The sequence below is a fragment of the Carassius auratus genome, chromosome 13 (genome assembly GCF_003368295.1).
Source record: "Carassius auratus strain Wakin chromosome 13, ASM336829v1, whole genome shotgun sequence".
Taxonomy (NCBI): domain Eukaryota; kingdom Metazoa; phylum Chordata; class Actinopteri; order Cypriniformes; family Cyprinidae; genus Carassius; species Carassius auratus.
This window is the reverse complement of record NC_039255.1, coordinates 8,378,812-8,394,425: the sequence shown is the minus strand read 5'-3', so window position 1 is coordinate 8,394,425 and position 15,614 is coordinate 8,378,812. Positions and strand designations below refer to the sequence as shown.

Genomic DNA, 15,614 nt, shown 5'->3' with positions numbered 1-15,614 from the left:
TGGATAGAATGATGGATGGATGGATGGATGTAAGGATGGATTGATAGAATAATGTATGGATAAATGTATAGATTATCTGATTCTCAACCATTCTGATCTGTTTTTCATATTTACAACATTATATCTCACAACTGCAGAAAATTTGATTAAGAAAAATTGCTTCCATTTTTACGTCTGTGAAACTTTTAAAAGAACATTATGAAAGTGGTTTTCTAATAGCATCTCAACATTTCTGCTCATTGGGCTCACTGTGGCTCATCTATTTATAAATGGAAATTATGATCAATGCAGAGTTGCCTTGAATGTGAAGACTGATGAGAATGTTCTGTCTCTTCCACAGGGAAGGCCAGGAAAAGATGGAATTCCAGGCTATACGGTATGTTTGTATACAGTTTATGCATGAGAGAGCTTTGGCTTTAGCTGTACTCTGTGTCTAGTATGATAATGTTAGTAAAATGCTTTTACTTTAATACATGCATCATGTAATTTAACTTGTGCACTAATATTTTGTCAGCGAGTTAGGGAATAGTGGTTAGACTCGGATCCGTGCTGGTCTACATTTATCTCTTGTCTCACTCGATTTCTTTCTTTCCCAAGCAAATAAAAACCCAACACCAGTCATTATTCTTTTAAAATTTTAAACTCCCTGCTATTGCTCTACAATGTGGATCAAATCCTGCCTATGAGCCATTAAATCATGAATAATGCATGTGATCACTAATTAAATGTCCCTTACAAACAGGGTTTGTAGTTTCGAAAGCCTTGCCACGTCAAACAAACAATGTTTCATTCTCTGATGCCTTGTCACAACAGAACGCATATCTACAGCAGAACTGAACTGTGTAACAAACCGCACTTCTACACTTTACAGCAGTGAGCAGACACATCAGAGAACACACAAACTCACATATAGTCCTCCGTCACAGACAGACAAACATGGTAAATACAGCAAACATCTGCAGATCTTAATGAGGTGAGCGAGAACAAACAGAGTCAGAAGTCATTACAACAAGGTTACGATGGTTAGCTGGCCCAGTTTGCCTCTAATGGCTGATGTTGTAACTACAATATATGGCTATAATAATCAATGTTATGATTGTTACAATGCTTATTAATATTTTGAATTAGTTAAAAAAATGTATTTATACACATTTCATTCTTATTTTTAGTAATTTTGTTATATGCTTTTTTGTCTTTTTTCAGTTTTATTAATTGTAGTACTTATTTTACTTCAGTTATCTTCTAAGTCAACATTTTTTTTATTTCAACTTTTTCAATTCATATTTATTATAGTTAAATAAAACTAAAATCATTTCAAACAAAAATTGTTACTTGAAATAAAAATAAAATATTTTATTTTATCATTTCTCATTTTTGTTTAGTTTTACATAAACTAAAACTAATAAATAAAATAAAAACAAATATAAAAATACAGTCTAATTCAATATATTGACACAAACTGTAACAGTATAGCAATGATGCTTAACACCGTTTCAGTTAAAAACATTTATAGCTAACTTGCATTTTATTGGTTTAGCTTGATTGGCTCAAGCAGAACTGAGCAGCCATGAGTCAAGAAGGTTGATATTAAACCAACGAGGAGTTCACCTTTTCCCACTTTATACCGTCTCTGGATGAGTCAAGGTTCAAATGGGTGCGGATCATCGGGAGGAAGTTCACTGGCTTTATTTTCACTTTCATTCACGTCACCATCTTCTGAAATAGCACGACTGCGTGTTTGCGGGTGTTGGACCACTCTGAGATTTCCTCTATTTTCTTTTCTTTCCCCCCTCCCTGCTTCTTTCACGGATGGCTGCCTATCTCTTTCAGTGGAGCAACAGTGCCATCTAGCAGGAAGTTTCCCAATCCTCTCCGTTTCATACTTTTCCATCTCTTTATGGCAGGGGCTGAGGGAAACACAATTCAGTGGGCACGGTGATGGCTTTAAACTCTCCTCATCAGGAGTCTGGGAAAAGAGAGGAGGAGAGAGAGTGTTCAACATTGATGGGGGTTTGGATGAAAGCAGATGGTTGAGGATGCTTTCACAAAGTGCCGCCCGCTTTAGAAACGCAGGCTAGATTGCGTTTCTCTTTTGCTCGGCTGCTGTAATCCAGCAAGAGAATTTGATACCGAGATGTTCCCCGAGGAGCTAGTGGGAGCCATGATGCGAGAGAGGAGCTGAGATAGATGGGAAAGTGAGGGGAGAGAGAAATGCAAGAGTGGTTTTGGAGTACAATGAGAGGTGTTTCTCTAGAGAGCCCTCTCAGAGGAGATGAAGAGAGAGGTATAAGAGAAAGAGAGATCCAGAGGTTCATGGCTTTGATGAGTTTGGGGAGGAAATGGTCATTTGTAAATCCTCTGAGCTCTTTCTGTTCTGCTCTCGACTGAATAACTGGAAAAGTTGGGCCATTAAAGCAGCCAAATAATTCCATTGCACTAATGCAGCTTGGGAGCTGCTATGAAAAATAGTGCAATTTAGCCATCTATATGTAGGGGATATATGGAGGGATAACTTCATGGACCAAAAATAAAAAAATGTGCCTGGACGTTTGCTAGATCTGACAAATCACCCTTTGGATCCATTCAGGTGGCTCCTCAATGATAAAAATTCAAAAAAATAAAATAGAAATAAAAGATAATAAATTATATATATATATATATATATATATATATATAATCCAAATATCTAATGTATATGTCCTGGGATACCTTCATTTCTTGGATTTCTCTCTTTTTGTATTTTCACAGGGAGCCACGGGCAGACCTGGAGACAGAGGTACTAAAGGAGAACGGGTAAGATATTCATATTTTGATTTTAAAAATTACATACAACTTAAAAGGGTCAGTGTGAGTTTTTGTACACCTGTTGTAAGAGGAACATGTTTTCAATTTATAAATATGTTATTGGTGCTTTAAAACTTTGTTCATTAAATCAAAGTCCCTGTTGTGTAATCAGCATGCAAGAAGCCATTTTGTTGTTGTGACTAGAAAAATATAAAAAGGAAAATGAAGTAGAAAACATATTATTAGACATATCAATAATCAAAAATAAACAAATGTAAAATGCATTGGTCTTTTACCAACTACACTTATCTAACCGCCATGTAGTAGCTTTGATTATTTGCGTGGTGCATTTAATGTAATACAGCCAGAAAGGCTGATGCAGCTCATAATAGCCATATTGTGTCGTTTATATTCTGGTATTTATATTCCGGCTTTGCCTTTGCAGGGAGATCCGGGGATTCCAGGAGAGAGAGGAGTACAGGGAGAAAGAGGCAAGGCTGGAGAAAGAGGGGTCATTGGTCCTCAAGGGCCACCTGGACAGAAAGGAGAACCTGGATCTTTAACAACACCAGGGACCGTCAATCTGTTGGTATGTATATAATCCTACAGTTCCGAGCCATAGAGACGAGTCAGAATATAGAACTTATTAAATCAATGTTCTTAAAGGCTTTCCATCTTCAAGACTTCACCAGAACTCACAGAAATATTTGAGGTTGTGTTGGCTTTCTTTAGGCTTGGTTATACTGACACCAACATACATACACTGCCATTCAAAAGTCTGGGGTCAATCTTTTTTCTTTTCTTTTTTTATGCTGAATAAAAATATTAATTTCATTCAAAAAAGGACACATTCAGTGGATCAAAATTGACAAATATGTTGTAACATAAATAACTTTACTACTAAAATGGATGTATTTTTTAACTTTCTATTCAAGAATCCTGAAAAAGAGTTTCCACAAAAATACTATTAATAGTAATCATTTAACATTTGAAAATAATGAGCACAAAATAAATAGATTTTTTTTTCTTTTTTTTTCTGAAGGATCATGTGACACTGAAATGGAATAATGGCTACTGGAAATTCAGCTCTGCCTTCACAGGCATACATTACATTCTCTAATATATTAAAATAGAAAACAGTCCTTTAAATTATGATAATATTTGACAATATTGCTGTCTTTACAGTGTTTTTGGTCATATGAATGCAGCCTCGGTGATCATAATGTTATTCTTTTAAAAGCATTAAAGAAATCTTACTGGCAACTTAATAATAGTGGCAGTATTAATACTGGGAATTTAATAATTTCATAAAACCTTATAATGATAATGCATCAAATGCATTTAATTTTCCTGACTATTATTTCATATATTCCTGTGTCAGGCTTTAAAGGGTTAAGGAATGATCACACCAGCAGAGATTTACTGCATTAAAGCAACCGGCAATCATCGGTTTGGAATTGATGGTTGAAGTTGATGGTTTGAGTTGATTGTTGAAGTAATTTGAGGCAACATCAGTGATACGTGAGCATATTTTTTGTGTCAAATAAACAGATTCAGTGTCAAACAGTACACCAATGCCACAGCCTGTCAAATAAACCATAGGGCATTCATCAGCATGAACACCCACTACAATCAACTGCCACTCGATAACCTCTAGCAATAAAACCACTGTCAACATGAACCCTTTCCAGATTACAGTGACTGCATACTCCTCTGGAGGTGGATCACATCTTTGACCTCAGTAATGATCCAGTTGCTGGCTTTCTACCAATCTGCACCAGCCTCCTGGCCCCCAGCCCGAATCCATAACCGCAGGTCGCCCCACGCTATTCAGAGGGCAGCCGTCATTGATTGCTTTGTTGTGCATAACACATGCGTGAACACTTCAGAATAAATAATTAGTAGCTCTGCATAACAATAATTACCCACACGTGTTCACAAACCCCATCAGCCTCTGAAAAGCACAAGCTGCAGCAATGAGCCGCCCGCTGCGAGGACTGTATCCAACACTCTCGCTCCCAATCAAACAAACTCACAACCGTGTCACTCAGGAGGGGACCATTAGAAGTGGATTGTATGTGTCATAAGGGTGGAGCTCTACGAAACTCCACCTTTAAACCACACACAGACAGTAAATGGACAAGGGATAGTTAGCCCAAATGAACATTATGTCATCATTTACTAACCTTCAAGTTAGTACCTGATAATGTTTTTTTGTGCAGCAAATCAGCATATTCGAATGATTTCTGAAGGATTGTGTGCTATTGAAGATTGGAGTAATTATGCTGAAAATTCAATTTTGCTGTCACAGGAATAAATGATGTTTCATGTATATTAAAACAGATGAAATTTTGAGTCTTGATTTTGTGAACTGGATAAACTCATTCATTGAAATGATACGACTCAAAAGTACTTTATGTCATGAATCAAGCATCACAACTTCCTCAAAGTTTTATTAATGTGCCATGATAAGTGGTCCAGACTTGTTTTAGTTTGTAGACAGAAAATGATGCTAGACTCACCAAGACCATCTCAAAGCAACTATAAGGGCTTCTTATTTCAAGTTTGAATGCATGCAAGCATTCGCTTTCACTTTTCTGTACATTTTGCACTTTGCTGCTACCTAGCAACCTTGTAAAGCCGTCCTTCCGTGATACTGTCTGAAAAGCTTTTCATGTGGATGTCAAAGTGGTCTTTGACGCTTGTGTTAGTAGGTATGTTGGAGCCCCGACACAAGTCATGTTATAGGGCTTTAGACTGATAGCTGAATTTCCACACCCTGAATATGCATTAGCCCATTTCCTTTTAACCCTCCACAAGCATTCAGGAGAAGATGCTGTGCATGCAGCCCGAGGCACAGAGCTTCGCAGGAGCCTCTGAGCATCTGACAGAATGGCCTTGAACTGCTAAATGTATCTTTTTGATTGGAAGGAAGCTGTTTGTTTTCCAGCGAGATGTTCTTCAAAAATTCAGGCCTCGTCCTGTGTAGAGCAGTGATCATGAACGGCAAGATACTTTGAGGAGAGATGGTGATTACGCCATTGTGTCATCCATCCCTTTATCTCTGAGAACTCCATTTCTTAGCATGAATAAAACATGAATCGCTGCCATTTTGTAGCTGCACTTTTTAATCTGCAAATCGTGTTGTGCTGATGTTTGTTTCCCCTGTCTGCCTTCTTTTTTCTCCTTTCATTTCTTTTTGCAGGGCGATACAGCTGCCTTGGAGGAAATTAAAACATTCATCCGAAATGAAGTATTGCGTGTATTTGAAGGTACATCTCCTGCCGCTACCGAGGTGTTTTTCTTGTGTCTCCACCAGTAGATGAGGATTTTTTTTAGCTTTCAGTTCTTTGTGTTTGTGTGTGTGTGTGTTTGTGTGTGTTCTTGTTTTTGTGACATATTAGGACACAACTCTGTATAATGACATGGGTATGACACAGGTATTACAAGGAGAGGGTGACTTATGAGGACATAACCCATGTCCCCATTTTTCAAAACGCTTATAAATCATAGAGAATGAGTTTTTTTTGAGAAAGTAAAAATGCACAAAGTTTCCTGTGAGGGTTAGGGTTAGGTGTAGGGTTGGTGTAGGGCCATAGAATTACGCCTATGGGATGTCCCCACTTATCACAAAAAGAAAAACGTATGTGTGTGTGTGTGTGCGTGTGTGTGTGTGTTTGAGATAGGATAAGTTAGGATAAAGTGTTGTGACTTTTAATGTTACCAGCTTGTGATTTATTGTTCACAACCAGGAGAAAGATTTTATTTTATTATAAAGATATATTTTTCTCCTTATTTTTGTTATTATTAGTATTAATAATATTTTATTATTATTATTATTATTATTATTTTAATAAAATTATTTTTATTTTTTACAAATTGAAGGACAAATAGATTTTTTGTTAACTGACTGTTCTATGTTCTGTTTGTTTTATGTTTTTTTAAGTAATAATATAATACATTATAATACAGATTCTTAATTCTCCTTTTTTACATATTTTCTTAAGGATATATATATATATAAAACAGCTGTCAATATTAACAGTATTGCAAATGAGCTCTTTACCAGAGAAATTGAGGAACAAATTGATTTTTCTTTTTACTGTAACTGTTTAGAGTTTTTAACTTATTTTTCTGTTTTTTATTTTATATTTATATTTAAATTTTTATTTATTTACTTTTTATTATATATATATATATATATATTTTTACAAACTGAGTGACAAATTGATTTTTTTTAAACTAACAGCTCTGTTCTATGACTTCATAATAATATATTCAATAGTAATGTAATGCGGATTCTTAATTCTGCTTTTTTCAGAGAGGTATTCAGACAGTTACGCCTCACTACAGAAGACACCAGCAGCTATATTAGCTGCGCAGGGTCGACAAGGCCCTCCAGGGCCACCCGGTAATGATGGCTCCCCAGGACCCCCCGGAGAGCCAGGTCCACAAGGTAGGAGCCAAAACCCAAAAGACTGAACATGTTATGGACGTGTTTACACCGCTCCTACAATGGTCCCTGCTCACACAAACACCCAGATGCACAAGACTGGTTTATTTATATGACTCCTCTGTTTCCCCAGTATTAAGCTAAGTTTTTTTTTTCTAAAAGGATTCCATTTTTTCCCTCTCTCTTTTGGTGGAAAATAGTGTGTTTATGTCTATGTATTTTTAGTTAGATTGACTGTGTCAGTTGCTCCTCAGACTGTTGGTTGAATTACACTGAACAGAGCAGGTTGAGGTCATTCTGCCCTTTCTGCCGAGTCATGTTTGGAAACTCAAGTTCAAAGTAATCTAGCTCAGAAAACTAGGAAATGAGCAAGACGGTCCAAACTAAAGGCATGCAAAAATGGCTGTTGAATGCGATATTGTGTGTAAGGGGTTCACAGGAATCTTGCTAGCTATGTCAGACAAGAAAGAAAGCAGATAGCTGCGTGACAAAGTGGCATATGGTGCCGAGAGCCTGGCGGGACATATGAAGACGGATGAAGAACCGACCCAGAATAGGAGAATGTAATATCACCCTGGACAGAATTGTGAGAGCAAGAAAGATAAAGAGAAGAGAAGAAGTTAGCAGATGGAAAAAAGCCACGCAATATCTCACTTTGTTGGATTAAGCCCAGCAATAAAACTGAAGGGGAGTGAGAAAATAAGCAACTCTGAACATTCATCAAAGACTGGCAACTAACATACTGCTCCTCTAGCGTTTCTTATCAATTATGACTTGCAGTTCAGTTCTGCTTCTTCCGTCTGAGTTCTTATGAACCCTTAACCAATAGGACATCGTGTTTTTCATGCTATTACACTATGTTGTGTACATTTGAACTCTAATAATTGCTTTCCATTCAAAGAAAATGAGTACTTTGATTAAGTTTGCTTTTATGTTTGGTTGTGGAGATTATTATTATTATTGATATCCAGGTTGTGTTGATGCAGAAAAGCCAGTTTGTATCACTTTGTTGTGTACAATATGTGTGTTGTGTGTCACATTTTACTCTGGATTGTACTTTGGAGACTGCTGGTGAGGAATGTTTTTCTACAGGGACAAATCCAGGGTGAGGAGAAAATTACAACCTCCTGCTAAATCAGAAATTCAGCAGCGTTTATTTATTTATTTTTTTACTTTGTCAATGTTGATATTGATATGGAAGCCCGTTTCCACCACTGAAAAAAAAATTGTTATTGCAACTTTTTATCTCACAATTATTTTTTTGCAAATGTGACTTTTTAATCTAAATTGTGTGATATAAACTCACAATTGCGTAAAGTCCAGGTTTTTTTTTTTTTTGGTTGGGGGGGGGGGCTGATATATTCTCACAATTGTGAGTTTTTATTTCACAATTCTGACTTTACAACTTGCAATTGCGTGATATATTGCGAAAAGTTCATAACTGTGAGATATAAACACACAATTCTGAAAAAATTCCCCCTCTCTCTTTTGGTGGAATTGGTGTCCGATCTGTGAGTTTATATCTTGCAGTTCTGACTTTATTTCTCAGAATTGCGACTTTACTGTATGTGTATGCAATTCTGACTTTTTAATTCAAGTTTATATTACGCAGTTCTTTAAAAAAAAAAAAAGTCAGAATTGCGAGTTTGTATCATGCAATTATGAGAAAAAAAGTCAGAATTGTGAGATAAAAATTTAAAAAAGAAATTACCTTTTTGATTTTTTTATTCAGTTGCAGAAACTGACTTCCATATGTTTATGATAAAGATTGCAGGTAATATTTCCTCGTTATTTTGCTCCACTGGAATCTGTCCTCTTTTGGAATCCTCAATGCAAAAATGAATAGTTTATGAAGAGAAATATCTCTATAATCTTGGTTGTTTTACATGCCTGAGTCACATTAATTCCACTCGGGGTGAGTTTTTTTTTTTTTTTTTTTTTTTGCGAGATATATCAAGTTTGATATTGTTTCTTAAATGACTTGTGCACATGAACCACACATGTATGGTTCATGCGATTTGAGAGTCGTATAACATCATAACATCTAAAACTACTTAGGCAACTGTTTTACAAAGCTAAAGTGTAATCAGCCATGCTTTTGTATAACAATTTCTTGCAATAACATTTTTTTCATTTATTTAAAGCTCCTAGGTTGATGAAATCCTCTAACTTGGTTTTATTAAAATGTATCTAATTATATTTTTTTAAGTTGTACTTTCCTGCATGCAAAGAACATACCCAATTATACTTATTGCTGAGTGTGCAGTTATTATATTAATGTAAAATAATGTAATTTAATGCAGAGAAATATACCATGCTTTTTTTAAATAATCTCAATGCAACATTTTAGAATATATTTTACATTTACTGCTGGTTTATATGAGCAAATCTGCAAGCTTATGGAAATACAAATCCATTTTAAGATTAATTAAATGTAAATATATTTATATATAATATTTAATGTTTTCATTCTCATTTTTCTTTCTCCACAAGGTTTTTATTTTTTTCTTAGTATGAAAAATGACTTTAAATGTAAGGTCTTAGAAAGATGACAGTTTGTAGATGTTGCTACAGGCTGCATTTCGCTAGTATTGTATTGCAGCTCCCCCTGCCGCTATTTTTTTTTCCTGTTATAACTGTGCAGTATGAACTCCCCCTCAAGCAGGGGGTGGTAATGCAGTGATTGTGAGCGGCCACAGGAAACCATGATGTGATGCCGCAGGTAGAGTGCCGTCCTTCCATGGAATGCCATTGCACTGGATGAATGCATCTGAAGGTGTCCGGATGCACTTTAGTTAATTAGTGTGTTTGCTTGTGTAAGTTGCACATGTAAAAATTGGTACTGGTGACACTGACGATTACTGCATTATTTGGCATCTCTTGGGTATTTTCTTTTTCATTAACTCCTACAGTGTTTCTCTCTTAGGTTAGACTTGATCTGCCTCGGAGGAAGTGCATCACTAATGCATGTTTATTTTGACTGGAGGCAGTTTTCTGCATGCCATTATAAAAATTATCTCCAGAGTGTTTTTTTTTATGTGTATGAAACCAAGACTAAAAGATCAGCTTCAGCTAATGTGTTTTTATTTGTTTGTTTGCCTGCCCGCTTCGTGCGACATGCCGTCGAGCACTGTCAGCATTTATGGTGCTCCTTAAATACTTTGAAAGCGTCTTTCTGATGGATTTGGCATTACTCTTGAAGGGCTTAGAAAACTTTCTGAGTTTTGAAGGATCTGAGACTAATTGTGTAACACAGCTGATTTTTGGTAGGGCTTCATGTTGCATTTCAACCTGGTACTTTTGGGAAGTGCACCACTTTTCTGGAAATGTAAAGTCTGAGATCAACTGAATCTAGAAATGAATCGTTTGGAAATGAGGTCTCAGCTAATCTGTTAAGATAAAGTATGTAAATGATTATTTATTTTACCAGTAGTGTAGTGATAACTAAATTCTGCCTATTAGTCAAAGATGGTAAAGATGGAATACAGAACAAAGAATTATAAGTAAATTACCACATGACCATTACATGTTACGTCTGCATAGATTAATGAAGAATAATATATGTTCTGCATATCTCACACTGTGTTTTTGTGTGATTTACTCCTGCAGGGTATCGAGGGCAGAAAGGGGAACGGGGTCATATGGGGATGGGACTTCCAGGACCTTCAGGCCCCACTGGCCCACCAGGTACAAAACTCAATTTCAATTTTTGCCAATTTGCCATCGCAGCTTTGCTATCACAGGAATAAATTACATTTTAAAATAAAAATTTCAAAATAAAAAATAAATAAATAAAACTTTTTTTTTTTTTAATAGTAATAATATTTCACAATAGTACAGTTTTTACTGTATTTGTAATCAAATAAATGCAGCCTTGGTTAGCATAAGAGACTTCTTTCAAAAACATCCAAAAAAAACTTTCTTCTTTCAAAAAATCTTACCGACACAAAACATTTAGACTGTAAGTCGTTGGGCTGGGATGATAAATTGATGCAGAATTGATTCGTGGATGGATTCTGAGATTTTCGGAATGCATCGCGATTCTGCTGGAATCGATTCTGAGATTAGTTTTAGCAGCAGATGGAGATATAATCTAGTTTTTATCTTCAAACTCAAATGCTCATGAAGAACAATGCTAAAGAGCGCTTGTGCGTCCAGCTATGTAATTAATTTCACCTCGGCTCAGAATGCTTTTATGACGCACTATTAATGTAAATAACACCCTTGTAATTCACTTCAACCTTTTCGAATTTTATGAATGATTATTTTAGGTGTGTTATTATATAATATTTAAGTGTGTGTAAGGATTTGGAAACAAGCAGAGTACGGCTGTTTCCAAAGCATGCAGTGCCATCTGCTGTTCAAAACTAAGCTCACAATCGACTCCAGAAAGAATCACGATGCATTCTCAAAATCTCAGAATCGATGCTGAATCATTTCTCAATTCGCGATGCAGAATTTTTTTTCCAGCCCTTGTAAGTCGTTTTTGCTATAAACCTTCAATGGTGTCTTTCCCTGTAGGTTTCCATAGAAGAGCATAGTTTGTTTTTTACAAAATGAGGGTTAAATTGATTCATTTTGGGACAGTATGCTGCCAATGGACGTATTTAACCCAGAATATTCCTTTAATACATGAGCCGTGCCACCACTTAATGAGTAGAGATAATAAAAAAAAATAATGAAAAAAGATCTTCTTGTTGGTTATTGCTTTTAAGACTGAGAGCTACATTATCTGTTATATATTGTAATAGCATCTGTTTTTAGATCAACCTCATATGTAAAAAAATAGGAAAATGTTGCTTTTTGGCAGGGTCTAGAAAGGCCTTCTGTGCTTGTAAATACATTTCTGTGATAGGCGTTCTTTACACTTTGCTTGCTCTTGAAACACACAAGAGTGTAGTCATTTTTTCAATTGGTGCTTTAATGTTTTGCTTTCTAAAAGCACAAGCAGATAATGGCACTAAACTAATGACATTCTTTAATAAACGCCTCTTTTATAGAGGTACAAAAGTGCTCACTGATTGTTCTTCAAATGCAAAACACAAAAGAGACTTTAACTGGGGGTTCTTTATAATTGCACGGCACACTGTTATCGTTGTATGCTGTGATTTCCTTCTTCAACTCATCCTCTGCAGTTATAGGGTAACAAGCCCATACAAAAAAGTTTTATGGATTTTATACACTGCACCATTCTGTCGTGATCACTCTATGGTAAAAGTGCCTTTAAATAACAGTGTATACAAAGGCAAACATCATTATCATTATTATTATTACTGCTCAGACTAACTAAACACCAGAAATCACCAGAATACTAGTAAATCCTCAGTATCATGTTTCACACAGGCGTTTTCTTCAGAAAATCTAACATTTCTAGTTTATTCTGGTTTTTACTATTTGTTCTTGATTCGTCTACAGGTTCACCCGGAATAGGATCGCAGGGGCCCCAAGGTCCCCCGGGGTCCCAAGGTCCAGAGGGAAGATGTAACCCCAGTGACTGCTTCCATCCACACACCAGACGGGATGGGTAGAATCTGACACATCCTCATCAAACCTGGACACCAGTGAACCAGCTCATCTTCACAAGCATTAAATGCTATTAAAACAAACCTAGGATCCCTGCCGGAGGAGAAGACACGCAAACGTTTTCCCCATAGAGCAGCCATTACTGGTGATGTCATTTCATCATTTAGCTCCGTTTCATTTCCCATACTTGTGACCAATGCATTTACTCATTTCCAAAGTTTTGTGAGTATAACACGAGAATTCAAATCTCATCATTACACTAATCGCACCGGACAGGTTTATCAGAGGCGGCACGGTCAAGGTGAATACTGGTGAAATGAGAATTTACATTTACTTATTTTCTTATGCTGAGTTTTAATTCAATTGTGATGGCTCTATGCAATCTAAAATAGAAAAGGAGTATGTTAACAAATATTAAGTTTGTGTAAATAACAGAAAATGTAATTGTAAAAGGGAGTTAATGTCATGTTGATCACCTCAGATGCACTGGTGTGTGTGTGTGTGTGTGTGTGTGTGTGTGTGTGTGTGTGTGTGTGTGTGTGTGTGTGTGTGTGTGTCTGTGTGTGTGTACCTACTTAACCATATTTTGTGGACAGATTTGTACCCAAAAGTGAGCTAAACCTGACAAAATCTCCAAAAACCTCCCTTTGGGGATGTTCTTATTTGTAAAACTGGGATAAAAATAAAGTAAACAAAGGTGTTTTTTTTTTTGTTTTTTTTACAAATTCTGAAAGTTTTCTGTAAGGTCTAGGGTGATAGAATATACAGTTTGTACAGTATAAAAACTATTATGCCTATGGAATGTCCCCATTTAGATAGCTAAGTAAGTGTGTGTGTGTGTGTGTGTGTGTGTGTGTGTGTGTGTGTGTGTGTGTGTGTGTGTATAAAGAATGAAAACATCTGAAACCACTAGTTAAATAAGTAAAAAAAAAAAACGAATTAAATATTTTTTTATTTCAATTTAATAATTCATACTAATTAAAATAATCATAAAATATAAATAATTTAAAATAGTTTTGTAGTATTTATTTCTTATATATTTTTTTGATAATTATAAATATAGTCAAAAATAATTGTTACAATTTGTCATTTAAAAAATAATAAGAAAAAAAAAAATTTAATTCCGAAAATCTCTTTGATGTTTCTTGTTCATTTAGTCTTTGTTTGTATTCCAGAATCGGAAAACTTTTAGTTCCATGTTATATAGATTTTGAATCCCAAATTTTAAAAGTGATATCAGACTTTTATCTTAAGTTTTGACCAAACACCGCAAGAAATGATAAAAGAAATGATTGTACTGATCTTGCTGTGTTGGCCAGTGTTGGCGAGGTGAAAACTGCTCATGACATTAATAAGCTTTAATTGTTTACAGGGAAATAAGTGCTGTTCCTCTTTTCTGACTGTTTAATAAACACCATCATACCGGTGTTGTATGTATATTTTGTTATATACCTAGTTTGTTTTTCCAGAGAAAAGATGTGGAGTGCTTTTTATTTGCATTTGAACATATTTATCTCTAATTTCTTTTGCTTTGTATGGAAAGCATCCTTCCGTGTTACTTGAATATTTTTATAAGACGACAACTTTGTCAATATCATATTCAGTTTAACAAGCAGCAAGCCAGTTAACATCAAACCTTGTAGATTTTACTTTTCATGGGCAGCAGCGTGTCTTAAGACCACGTTTCCGTATAATTTAGTTCTTTATTTATTGGTGTACAATTTTAGGATTGCTGTTTGGATTAAGGTTTTATTTATTTTATATATCTGTAATATCCTGATCCAGCATCAGTAGGTGAGATTTACTGAAGGCGCATAAGGGTCATTGAATCTTTCGACTACATCCATCTGTCTCGTTTGTGAAGATGAAGGTTGCTGGAGTCATGTGGGCGGATGAAAGTTTGGGACATTCTGCTTTTGGTGCATTTTTGCTGCTTTTTCTTTTTCATCTCTATCTTCCCAGTCTCCTCCATTACATCTTTCTTGCTTTCTATCTTTCCCTCTTTCCTTCTATCCATTCATCCATCCTTTCTTTCTTTCCATTATCTGTTGCAACTACGGTAAAGTGTGACAAAGCAAAACCTTAATAGTTTTTTTGCTGTTTTACTCATTAATTTCATGCTTTAATTTTTTGATGTAATGTACCAGAATACCTCTTCTGAGAGTTAAAATATTGATGGTTCAGGTCATTAGAATCTTTTGTGAGAGATCGGTGAACTGCTTGTCTAACACAAACTAGAGAAAATCCTTCTAACTAAGCATCTCAGAGTCGGCACAGCTTTGTCCCCTTTATATTTTGTTACAGTTGCTTTTGTCAGTTTTATCATGAAATATGTTTGTTTTTCAGTCAACCACAGATGTTTCATTTACAGATACGGGCTATTAAGGACATGTAGCATGGATACAATATTATTCTCAAGGGCTAATCATGTGGACTTACTTGAAGGACAGTCTTAAGACAAACACCACATCTACCTGATATGCATTGCATCACCACCTGATGGACTTTCTGGAAGATGATTCTGTTTCGATATGTTTCTGTTCTCAATAGAATGAATGCTCATTGTGGTCAGATAACATGAGCATTTTTGTGCTTGTGTAAATGCATTTGCATTGTACATTGTTTTAATAAATGTATTTAATGTAACGTTCATTGTGAAACAGTAGTGTCTTGCATGGCTCTCAGTATGCAATTGTATTTTTCTGACTTATAATTCATGAGGGACAATAAGAGCATGGAGATGAGTTTAATTTGTTGGCAAAATTTGAGAATTATTACCATTGCAGACTTATAGATTAAACTATGAATGTACTAACATTTGATTCATTACCATTATTTTAGAGATACATGTAGA

The 15,614-nt window shown here is 35.5% G+C and overlaps 1 protein-coding gene across 2 annotated transcripts in view; it reads left to right on the top strand.

The window, feature by feature from the left end:
* Positions 1 to 13,710, top strand: part of LOC113112522 (collagen alpha-1(XIX) chain-like) — a 174,610-nt gene extending 160,900 nt beyond the window's left edge. The window contains exons 46-52 of one of the 2 annotated variants that reach the window (XM_026278187.1): positions 341 to 376; positions 2,749 to 2,793; positions 3,230 to 3,373; positions 5,990 to 6,056; positions 7,106 to 7,240; positions 10,847 to 10,924; positions 12,653 to 13,710. In XM_026278187.1, the coding sequence (XP_026133972.1) occupies positions 341 to 376; positions 2,749 to 2,793; positions 3,230 to 3,373; positions 5,990 to 6,056; positions 7,106 to 7,240; positions 10,847 to 10,924; positions 12,653 to 12,765 (618 nt within the window). In that variant the 3' untranslated portion in view covers positions 12,766 to 13,710. The remainder of the gene's footprint in view (positions 1 to 340; positions 377 to 2,748; positions 2,794 to 3,229; positions 3,374 to 5,989; positions 6,057 to 7,105; positions 7,241 to 10,846; positions 10,925 to 12,652) is intronic. The other variant, XM_026278188.1, reaches the window with a different exon arrangement.
* Positions 13,711 to 15,614: the final 1,904 nt, after the last annotated feature.